General features: G+C 40.3%; 1 protein-coding gene across 4 annotated transcripts; it reads left to right on the top strand.

The window, feature by feature from the left end:
- Window positions 1–371: 371 nt before the first annotated feature.
- MBTPS1 (membrane bound transcription factor peptidase, site 1) lies at window positions 372–24,821 on the top strand. 4 transcript variants are annotated; one of them, XM_057425386.1, is made up of 23 exons: window positions 372–451; window positions 1,970–2,463; window positions 3,857–4,114; window positions 4,553–4,756; window positions 5,121–5,231; window positions 6,829–6,938; window positions 7,320–7,436; window positions 8,377–8,444; window positions 9,042–9,144; window positions 9,907–10,058; window positions 10,979–11,140; window positions 11,736–11,880; window positions 12,955–13,143; window positions 13,738–13,910; window positions 15,145–15,260; window positions 16,033–16,189; window positions 16,931–17,055; window positions 18,054–18,131; window positions 18,791–18,931; window positions 21,503–21,634; window positions 22,143–22,269; window positions 22,923–23,053; window positions 24,012–24,821. In XM_057425386.1, the coding sequence occupies exons 2-23, from the start codon at window positions 2,277–2,279 to the stop codon at window positions 24,206–24,208; spliced, it is 3,183 nt and encodes a 1,060-aa protein (XP_057281369.1). In that variant the 5' UTR covers window positions 372–451; window positions 1,970–2,276; the 3' UTR covers window positions 24,209–24,821. The 4 variants fall into 4 exon arrangements, with proteins under 4 accessions (XP_057281369.1, XP_057281368.1, XP_057281371.1 ...); XM_057425385.1 differs by having other exon boundaries at window positions 22,137–22,269; XM_057425388.1 differs by lacking the exon at window positions 24,012–24,821 and having other exon boundaries at window positions 21,503–21,720.
- The last annotated feature ends 392 nt before the right edge of the window (window positions 24,822–25,213 follow it).

The following is a 25,213-nucleotide window of genomic DNA, read 5'->3' as shown; positions in this document are numbered from 1 at the left end:
TGTCAGCTGCGGCTGACCCCAGCCTCAGCTGGCCCTGGAAGCTATTTGCTTGAATTATGAAGTATAAAAGTACGTATGAAGTGTTGCGAATAACTCCTTATGCCTGTTTGCAATTGGGATTTAAACACACCTATTTTTAGCAAGGGCTTAAATGAAACTTGAGAAACGTAAGGCTGCCGCACATTTCTACTTCCACCTCTCTCTCACGCTCGTCGGGCGCTGCCGGTCGGCACGGACCGGTCACATCCGCACCTCAAGCCTCTCCTGCAGGAGGAGTTAGGCTCCGCTTACCTACCTCCGGGTAACCAGATTTCCTCCCAGCCACCCGAACACCGCCTCCACGGCGCGACGGCTTACGCCTGCCCGCTCAGTGCCGGCGAGGGGCTCTCGCGAGAACACGGTGATAAACAGTGCACAAAATGGCGGCGACGGGCTGGGCGGCGGTAGCACGGTGAGAGAGGGGGTGCGGCGTTGTTGCCGCTGCTTGCGGAGGTCGCGGGTAGTGCGGTGCCACCAAGTGGTGTGGGGCGCGGAGCGGGGCCTGCAGCACTCGGCCGCCGTTCCCGGTGCTCGCTTCCTCTCGCCCTGGGGCTGCCTCGAGCGCCGCCGCGCTCCGGGCGGCTGCCGCTCCTCCTCAGCCGCTCCCTAGAGCGGGGTGAGTTGGGAGCGGCGGCGCTGTACGCGCGGCTGCGCCCTCCGGGGCGGCGCGGGCGACTCGCGGAAACGGGCACGGCATAAGTGAGGGTTCTTGTTCGGTGGCTGCGCGGTGGTCGGGAGCGGCTGTCCCGTCTGTGGCATGGGCAGGGCTCCCGGAGCGGGACCGCTGCTCCGCCAAGGTAACTCCCGAGTGGAGCTGCTCAGGGGCTGGGCAAAGCTCAGTACTTGTCCAGCTCCACATAGTAAGGCTGTTACACAGAATAAACAAGCGAGCGTGCTGTCCCTTTGTTTCTAGTTTTTGTATTTCGTCATTATGCTTAGCACAGTCAGCTATAAGGATTTTGCTCGTTTGTGTAGTTGCATGTTTCATTGCTTTAAGGGTTATAAACAAATGAAGTGATAAGGTAGGCAGAGCTCAGCCAAGAGCAAGAGTACTGTAGCTGCCTAGTTTAGGGATGAAGAGGAAACTTTTTAATCACAAGCAATTCACAGTATGCCAGGGTGTCAGAACTAGAGGGGAATTCCGTGCCTGTTACAAAGAATACATGGAAATGCTAAATAAAGTTAAATAAAGGTGGACAGCTGTCACATGCAGACTCAATTTGTTCTGTTGCTGTGGTATGAGTTCAGCCTGTCCTTCTCCTAAGGAGTGTGAATCCCCTCATAAGGCTCTTACTTTTCAGTCCTGGTCACTGTAGCAATGTATAGTTCTGCTTCTACAAGTGCTGTGACAGATCAGATGAATATTGTTTATTGCTTGTGTCTTAATGGCCATTTACATACCAGTTGCTGGTTAAATGTTTGGAATTTTTAAAAATGCTAGCGTTACAATTTTTCGTCAATGTTTCTCATGCCTTGGAATATGAAGTATGGAGGCTTCCCCTCCATGTGAGAAACACCTTCTACACTGTCCTTTAACTCCACATTACTACATCTGTAGTCCCAGCCCTTATTTTCTGAGATGCTCATGTTGTAGTAACACCTCAAGAAGATTTGAAAGATTTCTTTCAAGTGCAGAAACTGAATGTTTGCTTTCTGCAGTATCTCTTTTCCTTACCAGGCTTTGAGTTGGAGTTTGAATCTGATTCTCATTGTGTAAAATGATGTACCTTAGCAGAATTTCTGTTTGCCCCATTTCTGATTGGCAAAAAAGCTACCATGCTATTCATGAAAAATTACTAAATGAAACATAAGAACAACTTTTTCCTTATTATTTCTAATAGTAACTGCAAAAGGTGTCTTTTGTGTTTTTCAGGCTCTACAGTTGCACAAACGCAACTATAATTATTTTCTTTATTGTCCTGCCTTACAGGTTGGCTTTCAGTCAGCTTTGCTAATTCTTCTGAGGAGTTAACTTTCCCATTAGAAATGGAGTACAGGACTCAGCTACCACATCGTGAGTGACCGAATCCTTTAATACAAAATGGAGAAGAAGCGGAGAAAGAAATGAGCCTATTTACTAGGCTTTACCTCAGAAGACCATGAAATCTCAACTTACTTTGGACACAGCTTTAAGAAATAACCAGTTGATCAGTGCAGTGACAGCAACATTTACTGAAACAAAAATGAACTAGTTTATAAAGAAGAAAATTGTGATTTGAATATATGGAATTTTTGGAATGAAATCGTTTTCTCCTGTGACCATGAAGTTTGCAAACATCTGGTTTGTTCTGGTTGTTATTTTACTCTGTGGCAAAAAACACTTCAGTACCAGACTAGAGAATTCCTCTCGTGAAACTCACATATGTCCTGGATGTTCTCGCCTTACTTTGAAAGTGGAATTCACTTCAACAGTTGTAGAGCATGGTAATAAGAGTTAAGCAGTAAAAAAAGAAAAAAACCAAATCCATGGAAAGTTCAAGTGTATTTTACTGATTTGTGGTATTTGTGCAATTGTAGCATTCCGAGTTTGTGTAGAAGCATATTGTCTGCTAAATTTTCTCAAAGAGAGAAACAGAGTTTTTTGAAAGGTTCTTGGTTTAACTGGAAACAAGACTCAGAGAATAAGAGAAGGAAGAGAGGGGGAAATAAAAAGGATATTAAAAGTGTAGATGGAGTGTGAAGGCTCAGGTGGGCAAGCCGCCTCACTTTGGTGTGTTTAGTAGCTGTTTTCACCTAGCCAGTGGTATCCAGGCTTTTTTATGAAATGTAATCGCAAGTGGGCCTTGAAGGGGTGAGAAAGGCAAGAAATTTCTGTGGGTGTGTTCAAGAAGAGGTGTGGAAGTGTTAATGTACTTATGGAAAGCTTGTGAAGATAATTGTGAAGGGAGCAGATGAAAGACAAAGTGAGGCACAAGTGAGACAAAGGATAGCAGTAGGATACTTTTACCCTGTGTCCACTTGCTGCCTCAGGTACCTCTGAAGTTCCTTCAGTGAAGCTGTGTGTTCCCCTGGGTGCTGACAGGCAGGATGTCAGTAGTGAAGTTTCTGCATGTAGTGAGCCAAACACTGAATGTGATGATGTGTGCTGGGGCTCTGCTCCCCTCTCACCGATGCAAATCTAGGGCTGGACTGTTGGGACCACCTTTATTCTCTGTGTTGTAGTTAGTCATTTGCACTAATGGGCAATACCATGTCAAGGCTAGGTTCTTTAAATCATACGTGCCAGGAGGTATATTGAATTGGCATAATGGCTCTAAGCTGACAGAGGGGAAATTTAGATTAGACATCAGGAAAAAATTCTTCCCTGTGGAGGGTGGTGAGGCCCTGGCACAGGTTGCCCAGAGGAGCTGTGGCTGCCCCATTGCTGGCAGTGTTCAAGGCCAGGTTCAATGGGGCTTGAAGCAGTCTGGGCTAATAGAAGGTGTCCCTGCCTGTGGCAGGGGGTTGAAACTGGATGAGCTTAAAGGTCACTTCCAACCCAAATCATTCCATGATTCTATGCTAATGAAGTATTTTGTACTGCTGGATGGAACAGTAAGCCTGTTCTCTTTCTACTGCTCCCCTGATGTTTCACCTTTCTGTTACAATTCTACCTTCCTTTCAAAGGTTTTGATCATATGTTGTAGCTTTCCTGATAAAGAAAAAAACCGAAACCACCTAGTCCAGACGTAAATTGCAGATTTCTAAAAACAACAGAAAAATGCCTCAAATTGTGATTATTTGTTCTGGAAAAATTAAAGTATTTGGACCTTTGTGGTGTGAATTCATGAGTAAGCTGCTTAAATATCAGTTCTGATAAATTGTGCTCTTGTTTCAGAGTATATTGTGGCTTTTAATGGATACTTCACAGCTAAAGCTAGAAGTAAATTTATTTCAAGTGCATTAAAAAGTAGCGATATTGAGAACTGGAGGATTGTACCTCGCAACAACCCAGCCACTGACTATCCCAGTGATTTTGAAGTTGTTCAAATCAATGAGAAACAGAAAGATGGAGTACTGACACTTGAAGATCACCCAAACATCAAGCGTGTAACACCTCAGCGGAAGGTCTTCCGAGCACTCAAATATTCAGAGTGTAAGTAATTTTCTGTGTGGTTGCATGAGATCTGCTTCAGGAAAGTGTCTCAGCCTAATTTCAGACCATCAGCTTAGCATTACACAAATGAGAAGTGGCCTACAGGTTTCCTTTACAGAAATCTATTCTTTTGTCTATAAAATTATCAGGGTCTTGTCATACCTTTGCTAAAGTGTGGCAACAATTCTATCTACAACACAGAAACATTTCTTTTGTAGCAGTCAGTTACCTGAGACTATGGACCATGATATTTATAGTAGATGAAACAGAAGCTTTTACTGACTTCAATTAAAGAAAATTGATACTTGCTTGTTTGAAACTTCTGTTGTTTTGCATATTTTTGATTCTGCGTATTTTGTTTGTATATTTGCATAAAATACAATCTTTTATGTTTTTCCTTATACTGTTTTTTCTGTTCTTCATCCTAATTCTACAAAGCTGATCCAGTGTTGCACTGCAATGAAACCAGATGGACTCAGAAGTGGCAGTCATCTCGTCCCTTGAGAAGAGCAAGTCTTTCTTTAGGTTCTGGCTTCTGGCATGCAACAGGTCGACACTCAAGCAGGCGTTTGCTGAGAGCTATCCCTCGCCAAGTTGCTCAGACATTGCAGGCAGATGTCCTCTGGCAGATGGGTTACACAGGTATGGTATTGTCTGTTGGCCTAGAATGGTCAGCTTTGTTGAGAAACAAGGGAGGTCTGAGGAGGAACTGATTGACTCGTATGTATTAATCTCTCGTTGGGTGCCAGTTCCAGAAAGATTGAGAAATAATTTGTTTTGAGACGCACTGTATACTTACAGAGTGCTATTCTGTGTGTGTACTGAGAAATTGGTTATATTTATGATCTGTGGTTGAATTTCTGAGTTGGAATATAAATTCTGTTTGAGATCTGTAACTTACTGATCTTGTAAATTGCGTGCCACATTAAGCAAAACTTCTCTTTAATCTGATAGATTAGATTTGCTACAAAGCTGAATCAGAAAAAGCAGTGGTTTTCTGTTATAGGTGCTGGTGTCAAAGTAGCTGTGTTTGACACTGGTCTGAGTGAGAAACATCCACATTTCAAAAATGTGAAGGAGAGAACAAACTGGACTAATGAGAGAACCTTGGATGACGGTGAGTTACTGTGCACAATTGTCCGGCTCTTTGTGACACTGGTGTGTTCTGTTTTCCATTGTAAAACTACTGCTGTGATGTTAATATCTGTTGAAACTGTGTGTCTTGAGATTTCAAGCTTAATTTTATAGAGTCCTGAGCACTTTGTAGTCATACCGTATCCAACAAAGAGTGTTAATGTCCCAGGAGGCTGTTGCATATATCTCCTTTGGATCACATGTGGCATTTCATCATAGCATTTGAAAAATGTCAAGGCAAGAAGACACTATGCAGGCGTAAATACATTGTCAGAGTAGGTGGTGGTGAGAGCAAGTGCCACAAAGCTGTTCCTTTGCTTTTTATGTATTCTGAAATTTCCCAGTGCATGCATATTTCCATACAGAGGGAGAGCATTTCCCTTCTTTACTGTGCAATCTCAAACTAACCATAGCTTTGGCACCTTCCTGTGAAGTTCTAATCTGTATAGTTCTCATCAGCAATCGTTGTGCTCATGCCCATCAACAACCAAAGAACTTTTTATTTGCCGCACTATGTTTGTGTTCCTTTTTTTGTATGTTGACCTTAACTTGCCCTGGCCTGTATTGCCTATATAACAACATGTGAAAGCATATTGTTAACTTCATACAGCCTGGGTCAGTGAGTCAATTGGCAGTTTAATCTCTTTAGAGTTCAAGGTATGCGCATATCTTGCTCAGTCTTCTGTGCACCTTTGTAGATTTATCATGTACAATTTCTTTGTATTTCAGCAGCTGCTTTTGGTTGCACTTTTTATTAGTTCTGAGCCCAGATGGTTGCTGGACAGGCAGATTTGGAGTGCAGAAATATTAATGTAGGCAGTTCAATAAAGCAAAAGCTAAATTATTTTTTGAGCAGAGGAAAAATATGTGTTTTCTTATCTCATTGTTCGTAGTATGATAGAATAGTTAGGGTTAGAAGGGACCTTAAGATCATCTAGTTCCAACCCCCCTGCCATGGGCAGGGACAGCACACACTAAACCATGTCACCCAAGGCTCTGTCCGACTCGGCCTTGAACACTGCCAAGGGTGGAGCATTCACAGCTACCTTGGACAACCTGTTCCAGTGCCTCACCACCCTCACAGTAAAGAACTTTTTTCTTATATCTAACTTAAACTTCCCCTGTTTAAATCTGAACACATCCCCCTTGTCCTATCACTACAGTCCCTAATCCTTAATGAAATACAGTTATTGTAGAGTCAGGATAAAAATCTTTTAAAAAGTTTACATAAAAATGCATTGGCCTCATGACTTGTATTACCCAAAATAACATTTTCTTTCACGAGTGCTTTGCAGGGCTCCTGATTTCATTGGTAGCAATCAGGAGTGGATAGACTGGAGAGCTTATCACTTGGAGTTTCGTCAGCTGGTTGTGTGGCTACACAGACTGGAAATTCTGGTCCCACTGAACCCAGCAGCAAAACAGAAAGACTAGGACTGAACCCGGTGTTTGCAGTTTGTTATAAAGTCTGTTAGAGTGATGTGATTTTTTTGTGTAGGATGTGTTGAACAGTACAAATCCTGGACAGTGGAAAGGTTTGTCTTCCAATGTTTTATTTTGTTTCCTTCTTCCTGTCATAGGCTTAGGCCATGGGACTTTCGTAGCAGGTGTGATAGCCAGCATGAGAGAATGCCAGGGATTTGCTCCAAACGCAGAACTGCACATTTTTAGAGTGTTCACCAATAACCAGGTAGCTGTTTTACATGTGTTTCAATTGTGCCTTTCCATGTTAGTGCTGTCGTAATCCTTTCCTTTGGGAATATTGCAAGTACTTATAAATGTTGATGTATTTTCTTTGATAAGTGGGAGGAATAAACCTTTCTGTTTATAAGCAATTTACTACAAGGTGTCTTACAGTTTCCAAATCTGGTATATTTTTCAGAAATAATATGTAAAAAACATGGTGTTTGAGCAGTCACTCGAACTGAGCACTAGAAATACTAGGAGGCTGCTGACACTTTAGTCCTCTGTTTTGGTGGTGTTTCTCCCCTCTGTAGTCTGAAGTCCGTATTGTCACAGAATCACTGGATTTTCCAATAATAGCTTTTTTTCCCCTCTTCTTTTTACACAGGTCTCATACACATCTTGGTTTCTGGATGCCTTTAATTATGCAATTTTAAAGAAGATAGATGTATTGAATCTAAGTATTGGTGGGCCAGACTTTATGGATCATCCATTTGTTGACAAAGTTAGTACGAGGAAATGAGCTAGTTATGGTCTTCATATCCCTCGCATGAACGCTGTACTTGCAGAACTACTTGTTTGCCACTGCTCCTGACAGATTCTGGTGATGCTGACAGTTTCTGTGGAGTTCCTTTTGCATGGCAGAAATTTTGTACGGTGTACAATTATGGAAAAAATGTCCTTTTACAAAATACTGTATGTACTGCTAGAAGTACAGGCAACTAAGTAGGCCCTTATGGAAGAAGCTTAACTGAAATCCTCCTTGTTTTGTTTTGGTTGTTTTTTGTTTGTTTGTTTGTTTTTTAAAATCTCAGCATGGTTGATTTATTTCATAGTAAAAATGTATATAGTGTGAGCTTAGTAGCAAATTCTCTAAGAACAAATAGGTAAAAATGTGATAAGAATGTGTTTCAGGTTAAGAATGGAATTAGGTTTTTGACTTCTTAAAAAATAAGTGGATTGTTGATATGTCCTTCAAAAGCACTAAGTAAATTAATTTACATTTTAAAAAAGGATAAAATATTTCTTTTTAAAGGGTAATTAAGGGATTTGAAGCTTAGAAATTCTTAATTTTTTTAATGATAACCTGTATTGAAATACAGTTTGATAATGACTCACTGCTCTCCTGAGATTATTACTGGAAGGGATTCAGAAGAGCTGGACTTTAGCAACTGGAGTGCTTTGTTATGGATAGGAGTTTTATCTTTGGTGTAACCTGAATACAAGCTATCAGCAGTGTTGCTGTTGAGGCTGGGTTATTGGTCACATAATCTTATGAAGGTTTGGAGCTTAATACTGAGTATACCAGTAAGATATATTTTATAAATCTCAGTAAGAAAGAGAGATTCAACTAATTGTTCGCTTATGTCAAGCTCCATGGAGCGTATACTTCTTAGAAAAACCTCTTTCTTGATGGCAGAACCTTACTGTAAACATTTTTGTAGGTATGGGAACTGACAGCTAACAACGTCATCATGGTCTCTGCTATTGGCAATGATGGCCCTTTGTATGGGTAAGTTTCATTGACCACTTCAAAGGAAAGGAAATATCTTATTATAGGCTTTTGAAATAGTTGTGTTTGGTCAGGAAGTTTTCCCTCCTATTTTCTGTAATCTGTTTATAGAAAGTGACTCAAACTCTTTCTACTGTCTTTACCGCTTGCTGCAGTAGTTCAGCAATTTGTGAAGTACTTGGCTGAGTATTTTTCACAGAAACAGTGGAAAGTCAGTAAAAGAAGAATGGTAGTACTTCCAGCTGTCATTTCCCTGTTACTTTGAGCAGGCATCTTTGGGTACTCATCTTGTGTTTAAGGAACATAGAAGGGATCAAGCCAGAATGATCTGTGGTATATTTCTAAAAATTTGTTTTGTCTTTAGGATATCTGGTTTGGTAGTTACTGAGTTACTAACTGGCTGAAAAGTTGCTCCTGCATTTAAAGTGTAACTGCATCACACAGGGCCAAAATTTGTTTCTGTGAAGGTTAGAAAGAGTGTCTAACAAAAACCTGATGGCAGCATGTCCATTATCACGATTAAACTTATGACTGTGTCTTGAGTTTGGGGTTTGTTGTTTTTATGTTTTTGTCTTCCTATCTCCCAACTTGTTCTAGGACTCTGAATAACCCTGCTGACCAGATGGATGTGATTGGAGTGGGTGGCATTGACTTTGAAGATAATATAGCTCGCTTTTCATCTAGGGGAATGACCACTTGGGTAAGACTTTTTTTTAACTATGGTCAGCCACATTTGCAGCCAAAATAAAGGCCTTGGAAAGATGGCCTTTTTGAAGGGGTAATCCTGTGCCGATGGTATGTGTTGGAGTAACCAGTGATAAAAGATTTCATCAAAAATCAGATAGGGATTGTAAGTCTTTAAGCAAGAAGCTTAATGTTCTTTACAGGGATTTTCATTAGCCTTGGCTAGTATTGACATTCTTCATGTATTTGTAGAATGTCCAGTACCTTTTGATTTACAGTGAGGATTTACATGTGTAGTTAAGTCTGCAAAACTGGAGGCCTGTTTTTGTCTTTAGTTTAAAAATCTTAGGATTTCCAGATGATACATCAACAAGCATGCATTTGCCTGTTGAACTGAGGTAATGGGTACTGATTTCAGATGAGGTAGCATTGTGATCTTCATTAAAGAGACTATCACATGTTTCTGTTTGTGCGGCATCTTATTCATTAGCCAGGTAGCAATGTGGTTATCATTTTGTCAGTGGTTTCATTCTTAGCATAGATACAAGAGTAATTGGCAGTAATGTTACCATTGCAACACTGAAAATTTATCATAAATAAATTGGGCCCTTGTTTAGGTGTTGCTATTCTGTGATGCTCAATCTTGGCTAATTTTGTTGGTAGTTTTACTTCTGAATGGTCTACAGTTAGTTTAAGTGGCCAAATGAAGCAACCAGTATTCATTATGTATTAGAGCAATAATCCATCCATTAGAGCAATAGTCCATTTTCTTTCACAGGAGCTGCCTGGAGGTTACGGTAGAGTGAAGCCTGATATTGTTACTTATGGCTCTGGAGTAAGAGGTTCTGGTATGAAAGGTGGATGCCGCTCTCTCTCTGGGACAAGTGTAGCATCTCCTGTGGTGGCAGGTGCTGTTACTTTGTTAGTGAGGTAAGGCTTAAATAAAAATCTCTAAAAAGATACTGATGCAGGAGGGTCATAAAAGGCCCTGTAAAGGAACCCACCAAATAGAACTAAATTATGTTCAGATGTAGAAAAACAAACTCAGAGGATAAAATCCCGTTTCTTCTGCCTGAGATATTACCATGTCTACCTAGCTCTTAAGTTTCCTGAGAGAAAACTGAGAAATTATTTATTTGATAATAGTCTTTAAAATATACCTAGGAAGAATTTTGTCACATTTTTTAATCATTTTGAATTGCTGAGCTTCTGTCAGTAGTGTTTTAGAAGAGCAGCTGCTGAAAGTAGGCACCTGTAGCAGTCAATTATCTAAATAGTCATAAATTTTATGGGATTTCGGGGTTTATGGCTATTATCCGGTTGCATAGGTCATCTATTAAACACTGAAGAACTTGAAAGGAAGGTGAGTGTTGCAAAGCTGTACTTCGTGTTTGTTGTTGCTTCTACATAAGGAGGAGATGAACCTTTTTGAGAAACATGCCAGAATTTCTAAGTCATTATCACATTTCTTCCATAAAGTGGTTTGCAAAAGATACCAACAGGTTTTGAGACACAGAGGCTTTGATTTTCAGAATACTTTATTTAGCATTTAAAGATAGTGTCCTGATTGTAATGACTGCTGGTAATGGATCACACTGTAATGAGATAAATTAATGCAATATTAGTTTTGAAGGCAAATTTGTCAGAAACTTGTCACTCCTCATCTCAGCTGCTCCAGTGAGATATCAAGTAATAATACACAAATATGAACAGAAGATGTTGCTTATAACAAAGTGATTTTTGATTGCATTTTCTTTACATCAAATGACTGTTAAGGCACAATGGTAAACAAGACTAGCTGGAAAGTGGAATAAAAGCCACCTAACATGATCTGTTGTTTTCTACTTCAGCACAGTTCAGAAGCGTGAAATGGTGAATCCAGCAAGTATGAAGCAAGCGCTTATTGCGTCAGCACGTAGACTTCCTGGAGTCAACATGTTTGAACAAGGACATGGCAAGTTGGATCTTCTGAGAGCTTATCAGATCCTCAACAGCTATAAACCACAGGCCAGGTTAATTTTAATCCTTAATTAATGATAGACTATAATCTGCTTTATTTCTCAAAGAGCAGGTGTTGCATGTGTAACTCAGTTGAGCAGTCTGTGCTTGCGCAACAAAGAACTAGCACAGGTCTTAGGTAATCCTAAAGTGTGAATTTTGACAGCAGAATGGATGAAAAGTCAAGGTTTTTCTGCAGTCTAGGGGATGAAGTGTCTGTGAGAGCTAAATTTTCTTTCTCTTCTAGAATCAGATATGAATAATGTAACCTAGAACACAGTGGAAAAGTACTTAAACTTTAGAGAGTAAGAACATTCTCACAGTGCTGAAAAGTGGTTTTTGTGTGTGAATTTTTTTTCACAAAACTTAAAAATTAGAGCGGAAGAGAGGAAGATTTTGGGGAAAATTTGGCAAACAAGGTGGGAAATCTTGATAGAGTAACTATGGCATGTTTTATCTGTATTTTTCATTGTTATGTATAGTGGCAGGTTCTTCTGGGTTTTGGGTTTGGTTTGGGTTTTTTTTGTTTTTTTTTTTTGTTTTGGTTTTGTGGGGGTTTTTTTGGGTGGTTGTTCTTTTTTTCTCAATTTTCCCTCCTTCACCCTATAGTTTGAGTCCAAGCTATATTGATCTGACGGAATGTCCCTACATGTGGCCCTATTGTTCTCAGCCCATATATTATGGAGGGATGCCAACCATTGTTAATGTTACTATCCTTAATGGTATGGGAGTCACTGGGAGAATTGTAGACAAGGTAAGACTTAACATTGTTCCAAGTCCTGACTATTAGTGTTGCTTAAACATTTATGAATTTCACAAAACAAGTCAGATTTCTTACTGCTGAGAGGAAAAGATGCAAAATGTTTGATTTTAAAGGACGCACCCTGATTAGTAAGATTTGTCAACATGACCTGTCTACAAGTTTTCAAGCAATGCATTGGTTTCAGGGGCGTGCAGCGTTTGGATTGACAGGTGCTTAGAGAATACAAAGAAATCTCTGATAGCGTTTAAAATCTTCTGGAAAGACTTTCCTCATCTTTATTGTTTTGTTGGTTTGTTTTTTTGTTTTTTTTTTTTTGTGGTCTGAAGCATAAGCAGTCTCAGTAAAGACATTCCAGATCATGTTTCTTCCATAGGTCAAAATGACCTGAACGTATTGACTTAACCAAGGTCTGCTGCAAAACCTGTTCTTTTACACCACTGAAGTTGAGTGTGTTGGTTAACTAGTGAGATTTTTAATTATATTTTTTTTTAATTAAGCTTTATGTAAGTTTAAATGTAGAACACATTTGGGAATTCATACCAGTTAAATAAGGCATCTATCCCAGAGCTCCAGCCAGTGTAAACAAACTTAATTTCAACATTTTGTTGTGAATCCTGAGGTCTGTTTTAGATTTAAGCTTACATTAAAGGGCGTTGCAGCTCTTATCCAACATCATTAGCTTGTGGTAGTGCACACAGCTGATGTAATTTGCTTGTGTCTGTTACAGCATTAGCTCTCTTTATTACTGAAAGGAAATGCTGTGTTCTTAGCAATAAATTTTTGCACAGCACCCAAAACATTAAAACGGGTGCACTTAGGCAGCATGCTGTTCAGATAGCTTCTTAGAGAGCTTTGCCACTGAAAAGCCTATAGTCTGGATTGTTAAGGCTGTCACGATTAGGTTAAGTCACTGACATACCACCAATCTTCTGGGCTTCGTGGTCGTTTTAAAATTTGACGTAATCTTCAGAAAAGCTAAGATTTCTTATTTCTTTGTGCAGAATGTGCAAAAATTAGTGACTGCCAATACTGTTTTGCCAATGTTTTGTATTTTCCATTTCACAGCCAGACTGGCAGCCCTATCTCCCACAAAATGGGGATAATATTGAAGTGGCTTTTTCCTATTCCCCTGTGTTGTGGCCCTGGTCTGGATACTTAGCAATTTCCGTCTCTGTAGCAAAGAAAGCAGCGTCTTGGGAGGGCATTGCTCAAGGTCATGTTATGATCACAGTATCATCCCCTGCAGAAAATGAAGTAAGTTCTGCACATACTGGTTTTCCTGTGTTAATAGTTATTAAAGCTGCTTCCCAATGTATAAGTACCTTCTTTTAAGGGGTTGCTCTGGTCTCATCATTTGAAGCGTAGGTTAGATTTGGGTTAGGAAATAGAAGAATACGAATCATGATCTTTATAGTTGAGGGTAGGATTAACCTGCAAATTCAATATGCTTTAGAATCAAAAAACCTCACTTAGAAACTGACTTCATAATTTCACCTGTTTACTGTGAATTATAAATAATGTGTTTTGATAAACAGATTACTTTAACATTTCTTCTGGAATCATGCTTAATTGTTCCTGAGAAGTTTTTAATGTTTTGAACGATTGAACCAGATCGTAGTTGTAACATTTCAAGTATTTTATGTTCTGAGAGTAAATATTAATGTTGAGTGCAGAAAAATTGCAAGGGTGATTTAAGGCAAAAGTCATCTCTCTGTCTCCAGAACTGGTACTGGTGACTGAAAGTAGATTTGATACCTCCTTTTTACTGGTCTTTTACAATCCACAGTTAACTGGTGAATGTTCCTGTGGGGGAAAAAGGATTTCACTGTATTTTGTTCCGTCCTTCAGTCTAAGAATGGTGCAGAGCAGACTTCAACGGTGAAGCTTCCAATAAAAGTGAAGATAATTCCTACTCCACCTCGTAGTAAGCGAGTCCTTTGGGATCAATATCATAATCTCCGATATCCACCAGGCTACTTCCCCAGGGATAACTTGAGGATGAAGAATGATCCATTAGATTGGTATTTATCTCAGATTGTATAAAATTTCATGATTTTGTGTAAATGATATGGGTTAACTTTACTGAATGCCAGAGTGCTCTGGCCTTATTCAGTGTGGCATGGGATTAGTTTTCCTAGGAAATCCATGAAAAGCACTTGGACTCAGCATGCTTTTATTTCAGGATTTTTTCTGTGCTCTATGGTTTTATTCACGTGAAATGAAAAGCTTTTAAAATGCAGATTGAAGACAGTGAGGTTTTTGTTTGGCTTTCAAAGTGCAGCATTTTTCTTTTCTGCCATAATTTCTCCCAGGAAGTTAAGGGAGGCACTTTATTAACCACTTCAGCATTCACTTATCAAAAAAAAAAAAAAAAAAAACATGAGAAGATTTAAATAGTAAATCCTAAAGAAGAAAGTGGGAATGGCTCTAAGCTGAGAGAGACTAGATTCAGATAAGACATTAGGGAAAAATTCTTCACTATGACACTGGCGCAGGCTTCCCAGGCAAGCTGTGGTTGCCCCATCCCTGGCAGTGTTCAAAGCCATGCTGGATGGGGCTTGGAGCAACCTGCTCTAGTGGAAGGTGTCCCTGCCCATTGCAGGGGGGTGGAGCTGGATAAGCTTAACGGTTCCTTCCAACCCAAACCAGTCTACAATTCTGTGAGACACTTTGTCTGTTAAGAGAGGCTGTCTTTGAAGCAGGGAGAGGCTTGGCTGCCCTGTTGTCTTTCATAGATAGAGAGGGAAAGCATCCATAGGAAGAATCATGCAACAGTGAATAAGGATTAATTGGGTGATTGACCAAGTCATAGGCTTTGGAAAGGTATTTGGGCCATACAGGTATGGCAAATGGACAGAAACTCTCTGCTGAATTTCATAACTATTTACAGGTGATCTTATGAGTTTCTTCCAGTTAGTAGTTAAAATTGGTCTTACTGGCTTTTGCAAGGAGGAGGTCCTATGAAGAGCATCTGGTTTTAATGCAAGAGTGTTTCTCTGTGGGGCAGTGCAGACATGTGAATTGTGCTTTGTAAGGAACATGCTCAGTTCCTAGCTTTGACTCTTTGTAGGACTCAGAACCAGTGTCATTTGTGAACAATTTTGCGAAGAGGAGATAGCTCTTAGAAAACTACAGGTTTTCATTTGAGAAAAATGGACCCTTTAGAAAGGCAACTAGTAAATAATCTATAATCAGAGGATTTACATTTGATTTCTGCATGCCAGATTTAAATGTTTTCAATACTTTTTTCCTAAGGAATGGTGATCATATCCATACAAACTTCAGGGACATGTACCAGCACCTAAGGAGCATGGGGTACTTCGTTGAGGTTCTTGGTTCCCCGTTTACATGTTTTGATGCCAGTCAGTATGGTAAGCATGAGTTAATTACCTTGTTCTCCATACTGTTAACTTCTTCCTAAAACGGCTTTGGTTTTGGAAGACCAAGAATGTTGCAGGAATGCAAAGAAAAATCCTCATGAGAGTACAAAAATAAAACAGTGGGTGTACTTATTTATGTGCTAATATTTAGTTGTATAAAGCATTGCTGCAGATGGTTGGGAGTCTAATACAATTAGGGCAGTTTTCTACCTTTGTCATGAAAAAAAAGAGAAGGAAAGCCTGCCTCTGGGTGGGATAAAAGCCCCTCTGTATTCAGTCCCACAAAGATAGAACTGTACTTGCCAAAATATTCTGGCATAGTCAGAATGAAGCATGATGTTGTCCTGGGTTCAGCAGTAGCAGTCATTTTTCTCCTTCTTAGTAGCTGGTGCAGTGCTGTGGTTTTGACTTTCAGCCTGGGAACAGCGCTGATAACACCGATGTTTTTAGTTGTTGCTAAATAACTCTGAGCAAGGACTTTCTGAGTGTCATGCTCTGCCAGGGAGGAGGGGTCTACTAAAATGCCCCTGTAGTTTTCAAGGCCTGAATGAAACAAAGTTTCAGAAGAATTGTTCACCTCCTGCAAGCCTGCCGTAGGAAGTGGAGTTTCTCTAACTAGGAGTGCATGTAGTTTAGTTTGGATCAGCAGTGAATCTTCTGATTGTCCTCCTGCATCGCAGTTTGGTTCAGCTTATGGAGCATGAATAGCAGTAATGTTACAGTGAACAGCCTGGTCATCTCTTGGTTTTGCTTTTATACACAGGCACTTTACTGATGGTGGACAGTGAGGAAGAGTATTTTCCTGAAGAGATCACCAAGCTGAGGAGGGATATCGATAATGGACTTTCACTTATAGTGTTTAGTGACTGGTACAACACATCTGTGATGAGAAAAGTCAAGTTTTATGATGAAAACACAAGGTACTGATCTGTGTCAATTCTTTGGGGAATAAAATGCCATAAAATTGTCATTTTGTGCACATACTACTCTAAAAATCCCACATGTGATACACTGCAAGATATGATAAGCTGCAGCTTAACGAGAATAGCTCCCTGTTTTGTCATGATTACATTGGCCCTCTTGGTAATATAATCTTCTTTTAAAGTCAGGAAAAACATTTACAATGAAAAGAAGTAAGAAACTAGAGGCTGACAAATTAAAATGGCTGTTTTTTCACTTTCATGGTTCAAAACGGAAAGTGTGCATTGCAAACAATATTGCCAGGTTGTGCATCCATTGTTGAAATTACTCCAGTGTATCACATGAAGTGAAAATATGCAATATGTCACGAGTGGTGGTAGATACCCTCATAATTGCTGTAGTTATCAGCCTGTTCCCTGTTAAGCTATAAAAATCTGTTCTGTAGTTTGTGAGGAAGTAACATTTTGCTTTGTTAGAAGAATGAGAAGTAGATCGCATCTGTCGTTTTTGTGTCATGTGAACAAAGAGCCTAAGACTGATTTTTTTTTCCTAGCAAATTGAAGTTTTTTATGGAACTGAAATGCACTGAGAACTTTACATGGAGTTATATAAGATGTAGTTCATTATTTAAGTGACTTCAACAAAGTCTGCTTGTGGGAAGGCACATGATTTTTCCTCATAGAAACTCTAGGAGCATATTCTGTATACTAATAACCTGTGTTATGCTGTCATTTGCACAGACAGTGGTGGATGCCAGATACTGGAGGTGCCAATATACCAGCTCTTAATGATCTGCTTTCTGTCTGGAATATGGCCTTCAGTGATGGGCTCTATGAAGGTGATTTTAGCATGGCAAATCATGAAAGTGAGTACTGGAGTCCTTCTCCTGTGCAGGCTACAGTGTGTTGTTTAGAAATGAGTTTTCTGTGAGAACAAGATTGAGCAAGTATCAAGGGAACCACTCAGATTCAATGAAGAGGGTCTCATAATGTGTTTTAAGCATGCTTAAAATTGCTTCCTTTGTAGACTGTATGTGAAACATTTTCAGGTCAGATAATGAATGTCCTCAGTTTAGACTTGTATTCCAGTATTCCCGGTGCTGACGCTCTGAAGAGTATTGTTGGGGTCTGTATTTGTCTGGACTTTAAATATTAGTTACGAACATGAAACCTTTGGTTTTAATTTTGCAGTTAAATAGAAATTTGAAATTTTGGATTAAGAAAATTGATAGGGACCTTTTCCTTGGAATATGACACCTTAAACCTGCACTACAACATCCTGTTTTATGAATTCCTGTTGTTGAAATCTTTGAATTGTTCCCCATGAAATTAGTATGTTTGATTAGTTTCAAGATCAAACTTGAAACTTTTTTGTGGTTAGACCACAGGTCTGTGATCTTACAGTTTTCTGACTTTATAAATCTAGCCAGTCTTTATCTCACCAAGTCACGATGTTTTCATTCCATCGTTTTGTTCCCAAATTTCTTGGTCTTCTGACTGGTTCATTCAGAAAGTGTATGTGAAAAGAAAATTGATTGAAGGAGTCAGGTTCTCTGTAGTATAAATAATGACTGTTAATGTGAAATACTACATTTTTCACTCTATTTGATTAAGCTTTTCAGTTTAAAAAAGATAATGTCAGTCTGCTAAATGGAAACATTTGAAAGCAGTGTCTAAAGGTGAACTTGCAAAAGCTGTGCTTAGAAGTGTCTTCTCTGTGAATACACATATTGACCAAAATATGCAGATTTAGAGCAGTGTTCCTGGGAATGCTTTCTTCTGTGCTTAACAGCTCACTGTAATATGGTGGGGAGGGAGGAAGTGTCATTTTTAGTCTAAACTGCAATTTTGTGGTGTCTTTCAGTGAATTATGCTTCAGGATGCAGTATTGCAAAGTTTCCAGAAGATGGCATTGTCATTGCACAGACTTTTAAGGATCAAGGTATGTGCTTCCTTGTCTTTTTTCTGTGTTTTAAGCAGAACTTTGGCGTCGATGCACAAGCAGAGTTGCAAAGTCTAAAGGTGTAAGATACAAGTGGCAGGTTTACAGGATTTGTCTTGCAGTTGCTGGTTATAGAGGGACAGATGTTGCCATTCATGGAATATCTCTATTCTGTTTTGTTAGTTCCGTAGTAGATTTTCTTGTAGGAATAGGCAAGCATGGCAGCAAAGTAAGCTGACAAACAGCAGCATGCTGTGTGACGGCTGAATCTTAAGTTACTGTGTCCTATAGAATTCTGCAGAAGGACTAAAACAACATGAAGCAGTTTGTAAGGCAGAAGGCTATGATTTTAAACCTGTGTGGCTGAAAATGTTAGGATTTTTCATTTGAGCACGTTGAAGATAATCCAGGTTGTGAGGTCATCTTCGCCACCAAAGAAGGAAAAACATTAATACGGTAGGAAACTTCACAATCAGGGGCTTGCTGCAATTTCATTTTTATCATAACATCATGGGGTTTTGAAGACATTTTTCATATATATGTGACATGAAGAGTAGCATAGCTGCAGCTGGAAGTTTGCACTGTAGGCTGAGTCGACTTGTGGGTAAATTGATGTTGATGCTTTGCAGGCTATGAAACTTATTTGTGCTTTGCTTTAGGTCTTGAAGTTTTAAAGCAGGAGACTGCTGTAGTTGAAAATGTCCCTATTTTGGGACTTTACCAAGTTCCTTCTGAAGGCAGTGGCAGGATTGTTTTGTACGGCGACTCTAACTGCTTGGATGACAGCCATCGACAGAAAGGTGTGTAAGCTTTGACATCAAGAAGTTACTGTCTTAAGCTGATAACTGTCCTGTGGGGCTTTTAGAGCTCCCATCTGTATCTGATGTAGGTTTTTCTAGGGACTCTAAATGTTCCTAACTGTGGATTCATCTTACATCTGCAGAGCTCTGCTGAAAATGTAAGGAATGGTTACAGTAGAAGAGCCCTCCCAGTTATATAACTCTCTGATAGATGGGACCATTCCGCTCCCTATAGGCCCCTTCCCTGTTTTTCTGTTCCACAAGCTTTGGGTGTGGGGCTGATTTTGAGGTGGGTTTTTTGCAGGGTGGGGGAGAGAGGAGGATTATTGGTTGCTTTGGGTTTTTTTGCTTCTTTGGGGTATTTTTGCTCCACATACTTAATGTTGTGAAAAGGCCATTAGGGCATCTCTTCACTTTTTCCCCAGTTGCATTTTCAGAATGTTTATGTAGTATAATGTATCTTACGTTTTGCGTTTGGTCATCAGTGTGCCTTGTTTCCTGTGAGAATTTATAGTAATGTTCAACATTTTGGTTGTGTGTTACTATTTTCAGGCTATTCTACTTTGACACAAACCGGCTGGTGTAAATGTCAAAAGTAGGGATTTCTCTTTGAGTTTTCAGTGTTTTTTTGCAACTCCAGATAGCAAGTGTGTGAGTTGTGTGATTTCTGTGACTTCTGGAGAAGCCATTCTCTCTGCCTACACACTGTGGTTGTTCCTTAGAAAACCTTTTTTCTAGTACTTTATCTGATCTGACTTTTCTAAGTTTTAAGAAATTGATTTGGTTTCTCATGACACCTAAAGCACAAGCTGGTAGATCTGTGGCTTTAGAGGCCGAAGATAATCCAGTATGTGAGTGAGGTCTTTTTCTGCATTTCCACTGAATGTAGTGTTCAGCCTGAATTCTCCTTTTGGGATGAAAAGTACATTTATAATTCTTCAAGTTTTGTTACCAGCATTTTAAAATATTGGGTTATATCATCCATCCCTTGCCTAATTTATTTACCGCTTGAGTCCCTTAGCTCTTGCCTAAGGAGGCTCTCTGTCTGTAACTCATTTCTTTGTCTCCCAAATATTTTCTATTTGAAAGCTTTCTGGTTTCTCCTTGTCTGTCTTTGGGTGGGTTCTAGTGAGCTGCATGTTCGTACCTTGTGTGCTTGCTGTAGGTTATTGAAAGCACTTAGTATAAGAGAATATAATGCAGCTTTAAATTAAGTAACAGAAAACAGTGCTTTGTGAGCTCCTTAATGCTGTTAAATTCAGTGTGACCTGTAAAGCAAGAAAAAGTGAAAGGTTCTAAAGAAATCTTTTAAAATTAGCTTTTAAATTCTGAAGCAGGAGCTATGTCTCCTAGAGAGACATCGGTGGCTTTGACTGAAGTAAATTCCTAACATTAGTGAATGTAAGTCCTTAAAATCTGATTGACCTCTTTAAAAATCAAAGTTGAGGGTTTAAGGGACACCAGGATTATGAAGATTAACACCCATTCCCAGCCAACTGCTCCGGGGGGGGGAAGTTCTGAGAAAAACAGTTTGCTGTGTAGTTGAAATAGCTGATAAGGCACTGTCCTACTCCTGCAAATGGAAGTTTTAGAGAGTTGTGATGTTAACTGGCTGAAATGCTTAGAGGTAGCTCTGGATAAGGTAGTAGTAATTCAGGAGAGAATCAAAATGAGGGAATTGAGGGTTCATGTGCTGTTGAAGTGCGAAGGAAAACCATGATTAAGTATGTTGTGGCATTGATTCCCAGCCTACTTTGTACCACAGCTGCTGTAGGTACTGCTTTTGCTTTAGCTGAGGCATAGCCAGAACCTTTCATTTATTTCACAGTATCACAGTATGCTAGAGATTGGAAGGGACCTCGAAAGATCATCTAGTCCAATCCCCCTGCTGGAGCAGGAACACCTAGATAATGTTACACAGGAATGTGTCCAGGCGGGTTTTGAATGTCACCAGAGAAGGAGACTCCACAACCTCCCTGGGCAGCCTGTTCCAGTGTTCCGTCACCCTCACTGAGAAGAAGTTTCTTCTCAAGTTTAAGTGGAACCTCTTGTGTTTGTTTTTTTTAAGCTTGGAAAAGTAATTGAGTCATAACGTTCCACTGAAAACACTACCTTGTTCTTACTTTTATTTGCAAGGTATTTATTTTGTCCCGTCTTCTCTGTTTTCCTCTAAAAAATGATATCAGAAGCTCTCAACTTCCTGTGTTTCCACACTAAAAAAATTTTTGTAATTTTTGTAGTGACTTGGATGGCCTTGCAAAACCTGGTATTTGAGACCTGTTGTCTTATGTCCTACTCTCCAAAAGAGCCTGATTTATACATGAAAGAAGACATTTTATGACAGAACACACTGAGTTTGCGTGCATGAATTGTTGTGGGGGTGTTGTGTATGTGTTGAAAGTTGCATCTTTCAGAAATTGGGCCTAGAACTTCAGCAGGAGAAAAATAAGGCCCAGAAATACTGACTGTACTTCTAAATGTCATTACAGCCTTCTCAACAGAAAGATAAGCCAGTTTAAATGTGGCATAATGCATATCTTGTTTGGGGGTTTGGGGCTTTGAAATCCACAGATTGCTTTTGGCTCCTGGATTCCCTCCTGCAGTACACTTCTTATGGTGTGATGCCGCCAAGTCTCAGCCATTCTGAAAACAGACAGCGCCCGCCATCAGGAGCAGGCTACTCTCTCCCCGAGCGGATGGAAGGTGAGGTCCTTCATTACCAAGCAACTGAGAGAGCATCAGAGTGGAATTTAGGAAGACTCAGGCAGACTGAGTTACATGCCAGTAAGGTTAGACTGGTGTGCACTCTACAGTGTCATGTTGTTTTACTAGAAGAGAGCATTTATTGTAGAGGTTTGTTGTGATATAGTTGTGATTCAACTGAAGAAAATGTTCTGTTCATAGAGTAGGAGTTTTCAGATACCTAGTTCTGCTGGGGAGCATTCTAGTTACTCGCTACAGAGTGTGTATAAAGTATTCAGTCTTGTCTCACGTGCTGCCAGCAAAACCTGGATTGCCTATCACTGTAGGTGCAATTTTACTGTTTTGTAAGGTACCCTTTGGTTAATTCTAACCCAGATTTAGCTATGAGTCATCATTACTGTAAAGAGCCCCTGGTTTGACAGCGGCTTTGTTTAACTGGAGTGAGTATTGGTAACTCTTATCCTACCAGTCTTTTGGTAACCCAGTCTGTCTCTTCTGTGAGTTGCAGGTAACCATCTGCATCGATACTCAAAGGTGCTTGAGGCTCACTTGGGAGACCCTAAACCCAGGGCCCTCCCTGCTTGTCCTCACCTTTCCTGGGCCAAACCACAGCCTTTAAATGAAACTGCCCCCAGGTTAGTATATGTCTGTCTTATAGTTACACAAGAAGTCTTGTGTTTGAGTTCAGCTGAAAAATTATTTGTTCCATCTGCTTTTGAAAGGGACAGCTGGAATGCCTTTCCTAGAGAAACACCAGATTGCCAAGAGGAAATTAATGCCTCTTCAGGGAATAATTCTGACTCACCTTATTGCTACAGTATGAAAGCGGGGTTTTAAAAATAGTTTCACAAGTCACTGTTGTGATTGAGTGATCCCAGCTTAAAGTGAATGGTCTTGGAGTCCATTGTCCATTGTCACTGCATGCCTCTGAAATAGTTTTCTGAAGCAGCTTCTTGGACAGCTTGCCTAACTTTGCCTGCTGATCATTCGTCAAGTCACTTGTAAGCATATAGCCTGTATTTGTCTGCTGAGCTGCTAGTGATTACTTTTGGTAGTCTGTGTGCAAGAGACTTGTTAGCAAATAGTTGCCAATCCAAGCGTGAGACTGTGGCATCTGAATTTAGCTTTGAAGGCCTGCAAACTGCAGAACCTTTAGAATGGGTCTTTTGAGTCCAAACCATTGAGTTATTTGTAGGCTTCAACAGTCACTTTCTCTATATGTTTCTGCAAAATTCCGTGCATTACTTAAGTAAGTGGGCAGATAACTCTGTCTCTAAATTGCTTCTAGCAACCTTTGGAAGCATCAGAAGTTACTGTCAATTGACCTTGATAAAGTGGCTTTGCCCAGTTTTCGACAGAACCGACCCCAAGTGCGGCCATTGTCCCCTGGAGAAAGTGGTGCATGGGATATTCCTGGAGGTAAATATTGAAAAGTTTGAAAGCCACTGTTGTTTTGCTTTTAGTATAAGCTTTGAAAAACAGCGCAGTCAGAAGAGAGGCCATATGTTTATTTTCAGTTGTGAAAAACATGCCAATAATAGTGTGGCTGTGTTGTAACAACCTAAGAGAAATAGTTTTGCATGTGAATAGATTATTCAGAAGCATGAATGACATACTGAGAGGAAGATTTTGATGGGTGATTTTTGGGTTGTTGAAGTTTGTTTTGGTGCTGTTTAGACTGATGGGTGCCTGCAGCAGTCCCTGTCCTTAGGAGCTGTGGCTGGATATCTCCTGCTAATTAAAATTCCGTGTGTCAGTGCACAAGAGCAAAGTTCAGAAGAGTTTGAATGGTGCCCTGGGCAAGGTGTTACACTAACAAATGATGCTGAGCACTTGAAACAGATTTAAGTCTAATGGTGGGCTGTGCAAGCTTGGCACTGCAGGTTCCGCTGGAAGCAGTATGAAAGCATCACATGAAAGCTGCTAGGCCGTAAGATACCTGCGAAAACAAAGGGTCTGGTTCTGTAGCTCATCCTCATCATCTATGTGCACAATCTCTGGAGCAAGCACTCAGTCACTTTCCTTATAGCATCAGGATTTGGTGTGATTTATAGAAATTAGTGATAAAATCATGGTCAAATGTTTGATCTCCCTTCTAATGCAGAACAGATGATTGTTGTTGCAGGGGAAATCTGGGTTATACTTTCATGTGCCCAAATAAGTAGAAGTGGAAATGCTTTTCTGTAATATTTGCATCCTTATTTTTGGTAATCATTCTGCAGTTGTTAATCTTCCTGTCTGAGATGTAATCTGATTAATAGCTGTTTGTCTTTGAACAAGAGTTACTATTTGGTCTTTTGGTAGATGGTGCTAACACTGTGAAGACATTGTCGTTCATGTGGTCACTAGTCACTTCCAAACCTCTTTGCCTTTCTAGGTATAATGCCTGGCCGGTACAACCAGGACGTAGGACAGACTATTCCAGTCTTTGCTTTTCTTGGTGCCATGGTGGTTCTGGCATTCTTTGTGGTACAGATCAACAAAGCGAAGAGCAGGCCAAAGAGACGGAAACCACGAGTGAAGCGACCACAGCTCATGCAGCAGGTTCACCCACCAAAGACGCCTTCGGTGTGAAAGCTCTCGCTTGCCAAAGATGACCTCCTTGTACCAGCTGCTTCCCTGGGCCATCCATGGTCTCCAGTGAAGGTGCTGGTCATGTTAGTGGTCCACACGTGACATCATCTCATAGTCTTTGGTTGAGTAAAAAAAGGACCGCAGTTGATCATCTGTACGTAAAACAGCAGCTTTGAGCAGCCGAAGCCACCAAAGACTTGAATACTGTTTAAATGGCTGCTTAGTCACTACATATCTCAAGAGGGGGGAAAACAGACCTTTTTTTTTAAGCTGACCAAACTAAAATTTATTTGTTTAGAGGCTATTTTCTATATTTATTTTGGGGGAGGGTGGGGGAGGAAAGTCACTTTAAGGACCTCTGCTAAGGAAAAAGTGCATTTTTTTGGATGGAATGTAATTTTCTAGAACGGTATTATGCTGAAGAGTAACGTGCACCATGACAGGAGGGAAGGGGATGAGGTAGACCAGTATAAACCAGTGAGACATACTCCTGCAGTTTATTTTTATAATGCCAACTACCATGATGTTTTTGTAATTTTTGGTCATGATTTCACCATTGTTGGTGAAGCAGATTTTCAGATTTTCAATAAATATGTTATCTATATGAAGCAAAGACATGTGCTGCCTGGCTCTGCTTTCCACTGCTGGTCACAGAGAGCAAGTTGCAGTCAAGTTGCAGGCTTTCCTTTGGAGCACAACCTGGGGAGTGATGCAAATGGCACTGGCCCCTCAGCAAGCACAAAAGAAACTTGTGTGGATGGCACTAACAGCATAGTGTGGTATGTCACAAAGCCAAAACCCTTGTCTCCTTTTGTTTGTCCTGGTTCAAAGCTTACAGCTGATCAGAGGTGATCAGAGGAGGGTCAAACTCATCAAAGATGCTCCAAGGCCTGGAGCATTCTGGGGACAGGCTGAGAGACCTGGGCTTGTTCAGCCCGGAGAAGATAAGGCTTTGGGGAGACCTTAGAGCAGCTTCCAGTGCCTAAAGGGGCTACAAGAAACCCG

This window comes from Pezoporus wallicus, unplaced genomic scaffold (genome assembly GCF_028554395.1).
Source record: "Pezoporus wallicus isolate ANWC-B61680 ecotype Strahan unplaced genomic scaffold, APGP_CSIRO_Pwel_v1 contig_8693, whole genome shotgun sequence".
Classification (NCBI taxonomy): Eukaryota; Metazoa; Chordata; class Aves; order Psittaciformes; family Psittacidae; genus Pezoporus; species Pezoporus wallicus.
Note: the sequence above shows the minus strand (reverse complement) of the source record. Positions and strands in the feature narration are given on the sequence as shown.

Bases quoted from the DNA above. Each gene is read 5' to 3' on its own strand.
- MBTPS1 (XM_057425385.1), top strand. From the start codon at position 2,277: ATGAAATCGTTTTCTCCTGTGACCATGAAGTTTGCAAACATCTGGTTT. The intron at 7,437-8,376 runs GTTAGTACGAGG...ACATTTTTGTAG, and splicing joins ATCATCCATTTGTTGACAAA to GTATGGGAACTGACAGCTAA. The intron at 9,145-9,906 runs GTAAGACTTTTT...TTTCTTTCACAG, and splicing joins CTAGGGGAATGACCACTTGG to GAGCTGCCTGGAGGTTACGG.